We start from the raw sequence: 14,209 nt of genomic DNA, 5'->3' as shown, positions 1-14,209 counted from the left end.
GAGATCATGTAGTTACAGGGATAGATTGTGAAGCATTTAGTATTTTCGGAGAAGATGTAATAGTGGGGGTATTGCTAATGATAGTCAATAAATTGCTGCCAGAAAAAATAAAAATATATGGTTGGTTGCTTCTATAGGCCAGGGGGTGGGGTCAGAGATGATCTATCTGGAAGACATGCATCAACAATTTCTGTATTATTTTTATTTTATTTAGTTCAGAAGCCTTAAGGTAGCAACCTTACCACTGAACTATTCCTTCATCAGGCTAGTCCCCTGACATGGAGAACATAATTCTACTTGTAAGCTGCCAGAAAAAGATCATCGGATTAGATCTATGGAAAACGACCCTGGAATGGAAAAGGTAAAACAAAAATGGAAACAACAAAATATAATACACATAGCAAACTGGAATGTAAGAGGAATAGCATATAAAGAAATAGAATTAGACCAACTATTAAATGAAAGAAATTTTAAAAGAGCAGTAATCACTGAAACAAAAAAGAAATTAAAAGGAACTATGGGAACTGAAAATTTTAATGTGATATACAGTGGAGTCGATAGAGACCAAAGAGCACAAGTATGAGTCATGATATGTTCGGATTCATAACTCACTTTCAAAACAGTTAAAACATTATAAATTATGGAATGAAAGAATAATAGAAGCTAGAATAAAAATAGATAGGCTATTTAATAATAATTGGTTTTATGCCCCAGAAGGAGGATGAGAACAGGATAATATTGATTTTTATAATCAGCTACAAAACATATATAATAAAATAAATAAAAATGATTACGTAATTTTAGCAGGAGACTTAAATGCAAGAATTGGAAACAAGAAAATTAATAATAATATAGGAATACATAGAGAGCATAGCATAAAAAAATGATTGACTTTGTAGTTTATAATAACCTAAAAATAATGAATTCTTTCTCTAAACATAAAGACATACATAAATATACTTGGGCAGCAAGAGGATGGAAATCAATATTAAATTACTTTATACTAAATGAAAAGACAATTAAATGAAAAAAAGATATAAATGTAAAAATTGTGAAATATTTAAAAATAACAGGTGTAATTAACTCTATATTTAAACCAAACCTAGTTCAGAAACAAACCAGACTAAAAGTATACAATACATTAGCCCTACCAGTCTTAATGTATGGAAGTGAAATCTGGACAATAAAACAAAAAGACAAACAAAGATTAAGAACAGAAGAAATGAAGTTTATGAAAAAAACTGCAAAGTATACCCTATTTGATCACAAAAGAAACGAAGAAATTATGAAAGAATTAAACCAAGAACCAGTAATAGAAAAAATTAAAAAATATAAACATAAATGGATGGAACACCTTCAAAGAATGAAAACAGAAAGATTACCAAAATAAGCCTTAAAGTACAAGCCATTAGGAAAAAGAAAACCAGGACGTCCTCTTAAACGATTCACTGATGACTTCTAAGGCCGGAACAAACCATGCTAGGCCTAAATCTTTGATACGCATGATGATGATGATGATTATTTTTATTTATTTATTTTTTTTTTAATATTGATCCCATCCATGAAAGGTTGAGGGACCTGTAAGCACATCAGTGTCATGTGTGGGGTGCAGGTGAGGACTGAGATAAAGTTTATTTTTATTTAATTATTTATTATTTTTTTTAAGAGTTTCACGTTGTAATTATTTGGGAATATTTCATGAGAAAGGCTTTTCCAGCAGACAGAAATGTAGGGAATAAAAGAGGAAGAATAGAAGCAGATTCAGTGCATTTGCATGGTAAAGGGATAGCTGCTGCTCTTGTATTAACAAGTGCAACAGAAAGCGGAGGAATGATGGTTGCCAATTCACTGGAGCAGTGATCATGGAAGTACCTGTAGAATAATTCTGAAAACAAAACACTGTGCTTGTGAGATAGAGGTTGAAGTGAATCTGTAAGAGAGGGATTATCTGTGAGCTTAATTGCTCACCTCTGGATGGTGTCAAGGATCTTAAGGGAAGTTTTAGCTGCACCATCCCAAACATATGAGCAGTATTCTAAATATGGATGTATTTAGAATTTATATATAGCTAACAGCTGGTTGAGTGTAAAATAGGTTCTTCAACGAAAGTATGCCGAGTTTCTTGGGTGCTGAACAGGCTATTGATGTGATGTGTTTATGCAGGAAAGATGGGAGTAAACATTAGTCCAAGCAAGGAGATCTGATCTTGTCTGGTGATTTGTGCATTGGTAAGGGTAGGTGAGCTGAGATCTCTTTTGCACGAGAACAGGCAAGACTGTGTTTTGGTGGCATTGAACATGACAAAGTTGTCCTTGTCCCATTGAAGGATAGTATGTAAATCAATGTTTAATGCAGTTGTAGATGTTCTTGTAGCCTAGGATGTCAGAGTACTGCATGGTTTGTCAAATGAGTAGGATGAGTGGAGAGTACTATCATCTAGAAAGCTGTGGATAGGTTTAGTGATTATTATGAGTAGGTCATTTATGTATAGGAGAAAAAGAGTAGGTGATAGAACAGAGCCTGGAGGTATCTCAGCATAGTAGTAAAGCTCAAAGAGAAGGAACCATGACTCTCAGAGAATGACCAGAGAGAAAGCTGGTTACCCAATTACAGAGGGTGGCAAGGAGAATGGCGGTTTGTTTAGTAGGCCTTGATGCTACACATGGTTGAAAGCTTCAGAAATGTCAAGGGCAATGGCACAAGTTTTTCCAAACCTTTGTGTCCACTGGTAGGCGATGTAAGCTATGAGGTCAGCTGTGGATCTGGAATGGCAGAATCTGTACATGTGGCCACTGCTTAATTGATGGGTCTCTAAATAGTGAAGGAGTTGGCTATTGATAATTTCTTCATTATTTTGGAGAGGACAGAGGTGATGGCAGTTGGTCGGTAGTTTGATGGTAGGCTTCTATTGCCCTTGTTTGAAATAGGATGGATATTAGATTACTTATTGCATTGAGTGCAGGTTGAGTGATTATTATGGGGGACTTCAACTATGGAGATATAGATTGCAAGAAATAAAGATCACATGGCACGAAGGCATATGCTCACTGAAAGATAATTACATGAGGAAATGTGATGTGGCCACATTGCCTCTGATTGGGGAAAGTTACCATGTGGTCTTGACCTGGGAGATTGCAAAACATGAGGAATATTCTGTCAAGAAAGTTATATGTGGAACTACCAGACAGTTGATTATGACAAGCTTAGGAGGAAGTTTGAAGCTGTGCCATGGTATGAATATCTGCAAGGAAAGGATGTTATACATGGAAGATAGTTAAGGAGCATCTAGAGGAAACAATATTAAATTGTATATATAAGGTAAGGATGGTGAATCAGGTAGGAGTTATGAGGGGAGGAGGGCTGAAAAGTTCTGATAAACACCTAGAACAAAAAATGATATTAAAGTAACGCTTATATATTCTAAAAGAAAAGAACAAATTATTATAATTTGATGAAACATGGGGGCCAAAGGGTTTTAAAATATGTTCTTTCTTGTGTTTATAAAAGTTCTGATAAAGGTGTTTATCAGAACTTTTCAGCATCCCCCCCTTTTTTTTTTTTTGTAGATGGATGAGTAGTATTGTTAAGCATGAGCTGCAAAAAGAAGAAATTGCTGTGAAGGGTATATAAAGAGAAAGGTGACCAGTATGGTAAGGAAGGGTAAAATCAGATTATGAGGAGAAAATCATAATCTGAGTAGGCCAAAGGAAATCCCAAAGAATGCTTTTGTTATGTGGCAAATAAAAGGAAGAATGACTATGGAAGAATAATCTTAATGAGTGCTGATGGTGATAAAGTGATGGAAGCAGATAAAATAATTGAGTTATTGAGTGACCACTTTGCAAGGGCATATCATCCAAGTGAGGTTAATGCTGTGATATTTCTCACATTAATCATTACAGAGATTAATGTGAGAATAGAGATGGATGAATTGGAGTTCTTAGGATATTGCAGAATCTCATTGTAAATCCAGCTATGGGATATCAGCTCTTGTTTAGTGAGCATGTGGAAGGGAACTAGCAGTAACTCAGAGTAGACTCTTTAATTTAAGTCTTAGTTCTGGTAGAGTCCCAAGAGATTGGAAAGAGGGCAAGAGAGGTTCTAAGACTGTAGTTTCAAATTATAGACCAATCAATATCTCAGGCGTAGTGGTAAAATTACTAGAAAAATTGATCAAAAAGAGAATTCAAAAATGGATTGTTATGAATATGATACTCTGTGGGGGCAGCATAGTTTTATGAAGGGTTGGTCATATCTTAGTAATTTACTAACTTTATATAATAGAGTGACAGCTCAATTGCATAAAGGAAATGGTTACATGCTGATTTTGCAAAGGCATTTCGCAGAATATGACATGGAAGTCTGTTATGCAAATTAGAACAAATGGGGATAGATATGGCAGTAGTTATGTGGATAAGAGGGTGGCTTCTGGACATATATCAAAAAGTGATATACAGAATAACAGAATCCAGGAGAAAGTAAGTGACTAATGGTGTGCTACAAGGTTCTGTGCTGGGACCACTACTATTTAATTTGTACATAAATGATATATGAAATAATCTGAAAGGAAATATTCAACTGTTTGCAATGATGCAAAATTAGGTAGATTAATAGTTAATCAAGACTATGTGGAGAGCTTGCAAGATGATTTAAATAGGCTGTCAGTATGGACAAGAGATAATGTGTGTGAGTTCAATGTGGATAAATGTAAAGTTATGTATGAGATAAGTTGTGTGTGTGTGTGTGTGTGTGTGTGTGTGTGTGGATTGCAGAAGCTGGTTGTTAGGTGAAAAAGAGGGGATGTGATAGAAACATTTACACTATTTCAATTTTATAAGTCATGGGATTTAATAGAATAAATATGGCATATATAAATAATTAAACATCACATTAATCACTCCTGTATTTCATCTGTTGCAGAGACATCATCAGGGAAGCAATGTTAAAATTATAAAAACTATTATTAATAGTTTTTATAATTCATAGGACGTCCCTCATAGGGCTTTCAGTGAAAGTCCTATGAGGGACGTCCTTTATGGGTGCTCTTGGCTAGCTTAGCTATTTTAGGTGGGAGGCCTAAGAATTCCCCAAAACTCAGGAAGTTTAATGTAACCTTATTTATTAAGAGTATGTTTTTTAATTCTGCTGCTAATTTAAAAAAAAAAAAAAAAAGTCTTTCAAATTTGTATTTTTTGTGAGGAAGCATAGTAGTTTCATTCTATTTGATTCTGTGCAAAGTATCCAAGGCATGCTTGGCTGGAGGGTATAGAATGAGGGGTCATGTCTGGAAGTTGATTAAAGGCATGGTGGTTAGTAGAGGTGTGAGGACTAGATATTTTGTTTGGGAGAGTTGTGATTGAATGGAACAGGTTGCCAATGTCAGTTGTGAGCACTTTTGTTGGTTAGTATGGTGTGTAACCATAAGTGTTACTTACTTATGGTTCAAGGAGAGGTAAGATAGATTGTATGGATATGGGTCTCCTGTGATGAGTTTTATTCAAGAATTATAATAATAATTCTTTCCTTGCTTACTATAATGTGATTTTCATCTCTAGCTATTTATTTTTACGTATGAATTAAGCATACTCCTAATGAAGTGTACCAGTATCACATGTAACTAGGCAAGTATTTTTATGTTGTTGATAGTTTTTTTTTTTTACATTAGTTCTCATCATGTGGTTTGAAGAATATCTTTAAAACCATCGAAATCTAAAACTTTTATATTTAATTAATCCTGCAGCTTAGTAGAAAGAAAGAAACAGTGGATGGAGGAAGAAGAAAGAAGAAAAGAAGAATTTCAAAAAAATAGTATTCCAGCTGGATTTACATTATTAGGTGATGAAGAACGGCAAGAGACTTTACAGTTGCTCAAGAAAAGTGAGTATCATGAATGCTTTTTTAATTTAAATGCCATCTGCACTTAAAATTAAAATTCATTTAAATTAGAATTTGCAAATTTTCTTTTAATTTTTGAAAGATGCAGTGTTACAAATATATTATTTTTCTAACATTGTTAATTAATAAATAGTATTCTTTATTGTTTTTAGCATATATATTTTTTTGTTATTGAGATTCATTGTTCTTTGTATTAGTTACACTGAACAACACTGAAATTTCCTTTAACCAAAAATTAGGTGATTTTAACATGATTATTTCTTCTGAATATAAAAATTACACCTGTGTATTGTTCACCTGCAGTTTGCATAAAAATATCTTGTTTTTTCCAGCAGTCAGCACATTAAGTTACACGGAGACAGTTCAAAAGTTGACACTGTGTGGACAGACTTATGTGTTCGTCGTACATGTTGTTTATTTTTTAACGGTATATATTAGAACACAGAAAAATAAGTAAATAATTAATTTATTAACTTTTTGTTGATATTTCGCTGGTGTTATAACCAGCATCTTCAGAGCACAAAAACACAGTTTGTCACCATATGCGAGATTATAACAACATGGTGTAATCAACGCGGACTAGTTAAACAAAATTGTAGCAGCAACACAAAGACTAGAGTCCTGATTTTGGTGCCCTCTGTCTGAAAAAAAAAAAAAAATTGCAGCTATCACATAAGACTAGAGTCCTAAACAGAGGGGGGGGAAAAAAGTCTTATGTGATAGTCGAAATTTTTTTTTTTTTTTTTCAGATAGAGGGCACCAAAATCAGGACTCTAGTCTTTGTGTTGCTGCTACAATTTTGTTTAACTAGTCCGTTGATTACACCATGTTGTTATAGTCTCGCGTATTGTGACAAACTGTGTTTTTGTGCTCTGAAGATGCTGGTTATAACACCAGCGAAATATCAGCAATAAGTTAATAAATTAATTATTTACTTATTTTTCTGTGTTCTAATATATACCGTTAAAAAATAAACAACAAAAGTTGACACTGTCTAGGACATTCAGATGCTCAAGTCACAAGACACATGTATGTGCTGCTCACTATCTGAGATAACATTGTTTATATGCTATCTCAGATACACTTTAATTACACTTTAATGAAGAGAGTGAAAAGTGAGAGTAATCAGATATGCAGCTATTATTCTGAACACTTCAACTGGTTTTGTACCTATGTGATTTAACATAGGTAAAAAAACCAGATGAATTACTGTTGTGAATTTAAAGCGACTTTGTTGTTGTTGTTGCTCATTGCTATTGCAAAGATAGACTTCATAATTCTGATTGCCTTCTGAAATTACACTTTAACATTCTCTTAAGTATGTGAACAGCACATACTTATTTTGCTATGTGGGTGACATAACATCCATGTGAAGCCATGATTCAATCCTGATTTCCAACTTCACAAGAAATGATATGCGTTGCACTATGTTAAGTTGGAGATCGGGATTCAATCTGGGCTTCTCATATATGTTGCAGAGGTATACACCATGTTTTAAAGGAAAAAAATTTGCATATTTTGGAATTATTAACAACACAGAAATAAAAAAAAAAAATGAAATCAACATTGTCAGGGATAAAGGTAACACGATAAACAAAGTAATTTGAATAAGAATATAGAATTTCAAGCACTCATTCAGTTATTTTGACTGTCTCTTCTGGACACAAAGGTGGCTAGTTTTTTTGTTGATTTAAACATAAATTGCAGTCTCCCAGTTTTCATTCATACTTGGTTGGGCTAGGAGTGTTCTGTAAGGCATGGGCAGATTTGCAGACTATCTCTTATGAATTGGTCTTTTTTAGGATAACAGTTTTTCTCCATCTAACTGCATGTAGAGTGTAGAGCACTTGGTCTGCTAAGGGTCAAAGCTATATAACTGAGAGGAGACCTCCACATAGCCTTTAAAGGAATGCAGAGAACCGACCAGGGCTTCTGACCTAATGTCCAATCCTCACCTTCTCGTGGTGCACCCTGTTGGGTATCTACTTGGATGCTGAACGGACGAGGATGGGCTGGCAATTTGGGATTTAGCCGACCAAATTGTATTCTTATTGGTTAAACCAGAATATAGAATGATGGTACAACATGACAAAATTTCATGGCGGCTGGGGCGTCACCTGGTTAAACAAGGCCCCCGTTGTTTTTGCCAGGGAACCAGGGTGAACAGTGAAAAGTCAGCTACTGGAACAAATCTGAAAATAAACCCCAACTCAACATCACCAGAGTTAAAGATTGGTACTATCAACGTAAGCAGCCTGAATGGCAAAGAAATGGAGCTAGCTGAGGAATTAGATAAGTACCAGATCGACATAATAGGGGTGACTGAAACAAAAGAGACCAAAACTGGTGAGATCTTTCTGAGCAATAAATACAAAATGTTATATTCTGGCAATGACAATCAAGGAAAAGAAGGAGTAGCCATAGTATTCAACACAAAATACGAGGCTAATCTTGAATGGCAGTCAGTCTCAAGTAGAGTAATGTGGGCAAATATGAGAATGGGGAACTGGACAATGAGACTTATTTGTGCCTATGGTCCCACAGAAGGTTCTACTAAGGTAGAAGTGGAGGAATTTTTTGAGGCTTTAGAAAAAGCAACTGACACAATGAAAAATGAAAAGTTGGTCCTTGTTGGGGATCTAAATAGCAGAGTAGGAAATGATTGTGAGACATACAAAAATATTTTGGGAAAATTTGGAGAAAAGAGCAAAGCTAATAATAATGGCAAATATCTGTTGGATTTCTGCTCAGTACATGGACTGGTTATTACTAACACCATGTTCCAACATAAAAATGTGCACAAATTCACATGGAGAGAAGAGGCTAGGAATAAGAAAAGTCTCATTGACTATGTTATTGTTGATAGTGATGTTTTCTCCCTGGTGCAGGACACCAGAGTGCACAGAGGATTTGAAATTGGAAGTGATCACTATTTAGTCTTGAGCAGGATAAAATTGAATTTCATATTGAAAAGAATAACATGTAAGAAAGTCTTAAAGCGAATCAAAGTTGAGCAGCTCTCAGATGTGAGCTGCAGACTAAAATACACAAAGATTATTGAAGAAAAAATGAAAGAGTTTGAGAACAGGAATCAAACCTTGGAGATTCAGTGGCAAACTCTGAAGAAAACATTGATTGTTTCTGCCAGAGAGGCATGCGGTGAGGTTGTCTGTAAGGATAAAAAAATCAGAACTCCCTGGTGGACACAGGAAGTTAAAGAGGCAATGAAGGAAAAGAAGAAACCATACCAAAAGTTCCTGTCAAATAAGTCAGCTTGTGCTCTTAGAGAATATAGAGACAAATGCAAGAATGCTAAACACTGTGTAAAACTAGCTAAACAAAAGTCATGGGAGGACTTTGGCAAGAATATAGAAAATAAATATCAAGAAGGTGGCAAAATATTCTGGAGGTTGTTGAAGAAGCTTAAGAATGGAGGAAAGAGTGCTATAAAAGGAATTAGAGATGATAAAGGTGACATGAAAACAGGAGAAAAAGATATCCTTGAAGTATGGAGTAATTACTTTGAAAAACTGCTAAATGAAACAAGCAGTGATGACAGCACAGTGGTAAAAAACACTGGCCAGGCATGCAGTCAGGAATACATATCCATACTTGAAGTAGAAAAAGCCATCAAAGGCTTGAAATTTGGAAAGGCAGCAGGAGTAGATGATATTCGACCAGAAATGCTGCAGTATGGTGGTATAAGAGTTACAGTGGCTGCACTGTATAGTTCAGAAAGCCTGGACAGAGGGACGAATTCCCGATGATTGGAGTAGAGCTCTCATAGTACCCATATATAAAAAGGGAAATAAAATTGCATGTGAGAATTACAGAGGTATTTCCCTACTGAGTGTTCGTGGCAAGATCTATGCAAGTATACTTGAGAAACGGTTGAGAAGAATTGTGGAAGAAAAGCTTGGTGAAGAACAAGCTGGATTCAGGCCAAATAGAGGCTGTCAGGATCAGATCTTCACTTTACGACAAATAGTCGAGAAAGCATGGGAATACAACAAAGATCTGTATTTAAGTTTTGTCGATTTGGAAAAGGCATATGACAAGGTGCCAAGAGAGAAGCTATTCAATACGCTGCAGTTATATGGTGTCAATGGGCATTATATCAAGCAATACTTAGTCTTTATTTGAGTTGTAAGTCAGCAGTTAGAATTGAAGGAAGTACACGAAGATGGTTTAATGTTAAATCTGGTGTGAGACAAGGATGTACGTTATCCCCTCTGTTATTCATTATGTATATGGATCACATTATGAAGGAAAGTGGTATTAAACATGATATCAAAATTGGAGATGTTAATGTCAGCTCTTTGCTTTATGCAGATGATGTTATACTTCTAAATAAATCCGCTACAAGTCTGCAAGATTCTCTGACTAAATTGAATAGCTGTTGTAATAGATATGGTATGAAGGTCAGCAATAAAAAGACAAAGACAATGAAAATAGGCAGAATCATTGAAAATGTCAACTGTGTTGTGAATGGAGAACCTGTGGAACAAGTAAAACATTTCAGCTACTTAGGCACGATTTTTACTGAAGATGGTAAATTAAATATAGAAATAGACAACAGAATCAACAAAGCTGGTATGGTGGGAAGTCAATTGAATAAATTCATATGGAATAAGAGAGAAATTAGTCAGAACACTCAATTAGCTGTATACAAGACAGTGTTCAAACCAGTTTTAACTTATGGATCTGAGAGCTGGGTCAGAAGTAAAACACTTGACCAAAGACTAGAGACCACAGATATGAGAGTCCTGAGAAAGATTATAGGCGTGAACAGATGGCATCAATGGCAGTATCATATTAAAAACTAGGATATTAGGAAAGAACTTGACATTGTCAGCATCCAGGAATGCCTTAGCAGAGCTAATCTCAGGTGGTATGGTCACTTAAATAGAATGGGAGAGGAAAGATTAGCAAAACAAGTGTTCTCCACCAGGTTGGCAGCAAAACAACCCAGAGGAAGACCAAGATATAGGTGGATTGATACGGTACAAAGTGCTTTAGACGATAGAAATATAAGATTGATAATGTTGGAGTGTTGACAAGTAACAGACTGATTTGGAGGAAAATTGTAGATAGGAAATTAATAATGATGTAATTTTTTTCATGTAGTACTATCATATCCTGTACACCCCTTGAGGGTACATGGCAGGAATTTGATGATGATGATTATCTTTGAAAATGGATACTATTAGATAAAATATTGGATTAAAATATTCAATTTTTTTACTTCTGTACCAGTAAACCATTAATGTTACATGGTGATCAGCATTCATTTTGGTAAATTATGGAGACTGCAACTGTGTTAGGAATAATTACTTTTAAGTAATTATTCCTAACACATTTGTAGTTTCCATAATTTACCAAAATGAAATGAGTAAACCATTCAAGTTCTTTATTAACATGTACAACTAACACAAGACTAAATAAGTCCATTTTGGAATTAGAATATGGTATGGAGAGCATGCCTGGCAAAGCCATTACCTGCACACTGATGTAAGAAGAAAGGGAGAATATAGAAATTGGAGACCCTACTCTAGGGACGAAACATGTTGATAGCCACTTCCTACCTCCAGTGTAAAGGATAATGTTTCCCTTGATGATAAAAGTCATCTACTGCCGAGAGGTTTAATTGTTATTTCCTCCCACTTGGGAAGGTATTCTTTCAAGGCAGCAATCCTTAACTAGTCTCTTTTGTTGAAATAGGTCATACCACAGGAATTGTGAGGTTGACTTGCCTCGAAGAGGCTGTATATTGTGTGTCACGAAAGCATGTGCTCAAAATAAGGTTGCAGATTCAGTTGATTCCCACTGAACAAATTACTGAAAAATAGCAACTAAAGCTCCATGAGTGCAATGCTATGCTAAAAGAAATTCTCTGTAGCTAATGACCCACCATAACAATACAGTGGGAGTTAAGCGTCGACCGTGTTTTAAAGGTGTATGTGTATTATATTCTTGCCAACAGTTACAAAAAAAAAAAAAAAAAACTGCTCTAGTTTCTGTTTCTTGAGGAACTGTGTGCCATAGGCATGTGCAGTGCTTCTTTGCTGTTTGTCATGAACAATAGGTGCTGGTACACATTCTATGCTAGCAGGAAAACTTGAAAGTTAAAATGATACCACATCTAGGTGTTGTGGGTCTCTGTTAAAAAAGGTGCCAGTCTGCTGTACTTACATACCATCCCAGAAAAGCACTGGGTAGGTGTATTTCTTGCATCAAAAGAATTGGGCCAGGATCATCTGCAATTGATACAGCCAGTCTGCGTGGTTAGCTGGCTATGCGCTTTGCAACCATATGTCTGGGGAAGGAGTGTCCTGTGTTCATTTCCTGTTGACGACATGAGGAGCTTAAGGATCTTCCTCCCTCAACTATAGCCAAGTTAGCCGGTGTTCGGCAGGAACAATAGAGTCCCCCCCCCCCCGTTTATCTGGGGTTTTTCATCCTGCAAGCAGCTGGCAAACCAGTCACTTGAACACACACGGATTACAGTCATGAATATTGTACTTAGGGGGATGCAGCAGAGGAGTGGCAAACTGGCTGCATTAAGACGCCAGTAACCCCTCATTAGGAGGGGACTCAACCTGTCTTAGGATGGACGAGAAGGATAGGATGTACACACTTTGAAAGGTATTCATGATGTTTACCTTGGGTTATTTGGAGGTAAGCTAATAAAATGACCTATGAAAGAAAATTCATTACAATCTACATTTATACGTACATTTGTAAGCATTCAGTATGTAAATAGTATTTTCAACTGCAGCTTTTTTTTTTTTTTATTATTATTCAGATCAGGCTGAACTCCTTTTAAAGTTGTCATCATTGCCAATTCGAAATGACACTCTGAGATTAAGACAGAAAAAAGAAGAGCTTGAAAAACAGCTTGCCAAACTGGAAGAGGGAATTAGAATATTTTCTAGACCTAAAGTTCTTATTAAGAATGATATTGAATGAACTGGAGTGTGTGTTGTTGATTAAGGAAATGACTCTGTATTGTTAAAACAGCAGTTTATTTATACTTGATGCTATTTGAGGAATTTTATACGTGTTTATGGCCATTCTTCATGTGACTACAAAGATTTGTACTTGGCGAAATGGTTAATTGGGAATTTTTAAAAAATGTTGAAAGTTAGCATCAACTATTATTTTTCTAATTGATAATGGCATTTATAAGGTAAGACATTTCTTGTTTCCTTGTAATAATATTTAGTTTAGTGTTCAGAAGTTACATTTCTATAAAATTAATATTTATTGATACTATTTACTGTTCCGAATTAATAGAATGATTAATGTATTCATTAATGATCACTTTAGATATATTACAACAGTATTGCTTCCTTCCCCATAATACTGGTAATTATCATTATGGAGTTTTTATTTATTTCTTTTGCTGAGATTATGGTTTACGAAGAATATCATTTTATAAAAAAATATGAATAATTTACAGCAGATCATGCCAAAAAGGTTATCTTAAGAAAACCTTTCACCTCTCTATATCATAATACTTATACATATTTACATGTAAGCATACTGATGACCATTTTTGACATCAGATTTTTATTAAAAAATGCTTTTTGAAGAATTAATTTTCTTCTTTTAGAAATATGTATAAATAAGTATAGGAGGCAACAGTAAGCTAATATTTTTAAATCATGCACATTTGAACTATCATGTATCGACTGCAGTTTTTTTTATTTTCAACATTTAACAATCACAACTTATGATGGACAGTTAACTAAAGAGAATAAAAAATGAATGATAACATTCTAATATAAGTAGTTGGGATTGGGTGTGTGTAGTGAGGGAGGAAGAGATGGATAAAAGAGGAGCTAAGCTTCTTGAGGTTTGAACATCAAAATTAATGGGCTTATTTTTAAAGACTAATTTATACTGCTTTAACATAGCATTAATAGTTATTAATTAATGTTTGATTGTTGGCACCAGTATTCAGTGTTTACATCTATATCATATACTGAACAATTAACGATTACATTTTACTTTATACATTAGTGCTTCCCTAATTACCTTCCAAAATTTATTCTTATATATACCATAATCATGTTGTTATGAGTAAGAAAAGGCAGACAAGAGAGCTGGATACCACTTTACTAGCTAGCTGTGTTTAACCTTAAACAGAGTGAGTGAATCCATTTCATGCCATTTGTATTGTTTTAGTTAATGCTGTTTTCATACTAGAACTATAAACGTCAGTAAGTTGCTTACTGTAAACTATTACACATTTGAACTGTAAAAAAATTTTGAGCAGATGTCAGGCATCAGTAGCAAAATAGGATTTGGC

The 14,209-nt window shown here is 34.9% G+C and overlaps 1 protein-coding gene across 1 annotated transcript in view; it reads left to right on the top strand.

Moving 5' to 3' along the window:
- Positions 1-13,177, top strand: part of LOC150099277 (enkurin domain-containing protein 1-like) — a 66,705-nt gene extending 53,528 nt beyond the window's left edge. Inside the window, exons 6-7 of the mRNA XM_090404253.1 lie at positions 5,741-5,877; positions 12,701-13,177. Coding sequence (XP_090260379.1) covers positions 5,741-5,877; positions 12,701-12,864 — 301 coding nt within the window. The 3' untranslated portion in view covers positions 12,865-13,177. The remainder of the gene's footprint in view (positions 1-5,740; positions 5,878-12,700) is intronic.
- Positions 13,178-14,209: the final 1,032 nt, after the last annotated feature.

The sequence above is a fragment of the Typopeltis vanoorti genome, chromosome 14, assembly GCF_054136105.1.
Source record: "Typopeltis vanoorti isolate ZY-2024b chromosome 14, IOZ_Tvanoo_1.0, whole genome shotgun sequence".
NCBI classification, from domain to species: Eukaryota; Metazoa; Arthropoda; class Arachnida; order Uropygi; family Thelyphonidae; genus Typopeltis; species Typopeltis vanoorti.
This window is presented reverse-complemented; position numbering and strand designations above follow the sequence as displayed.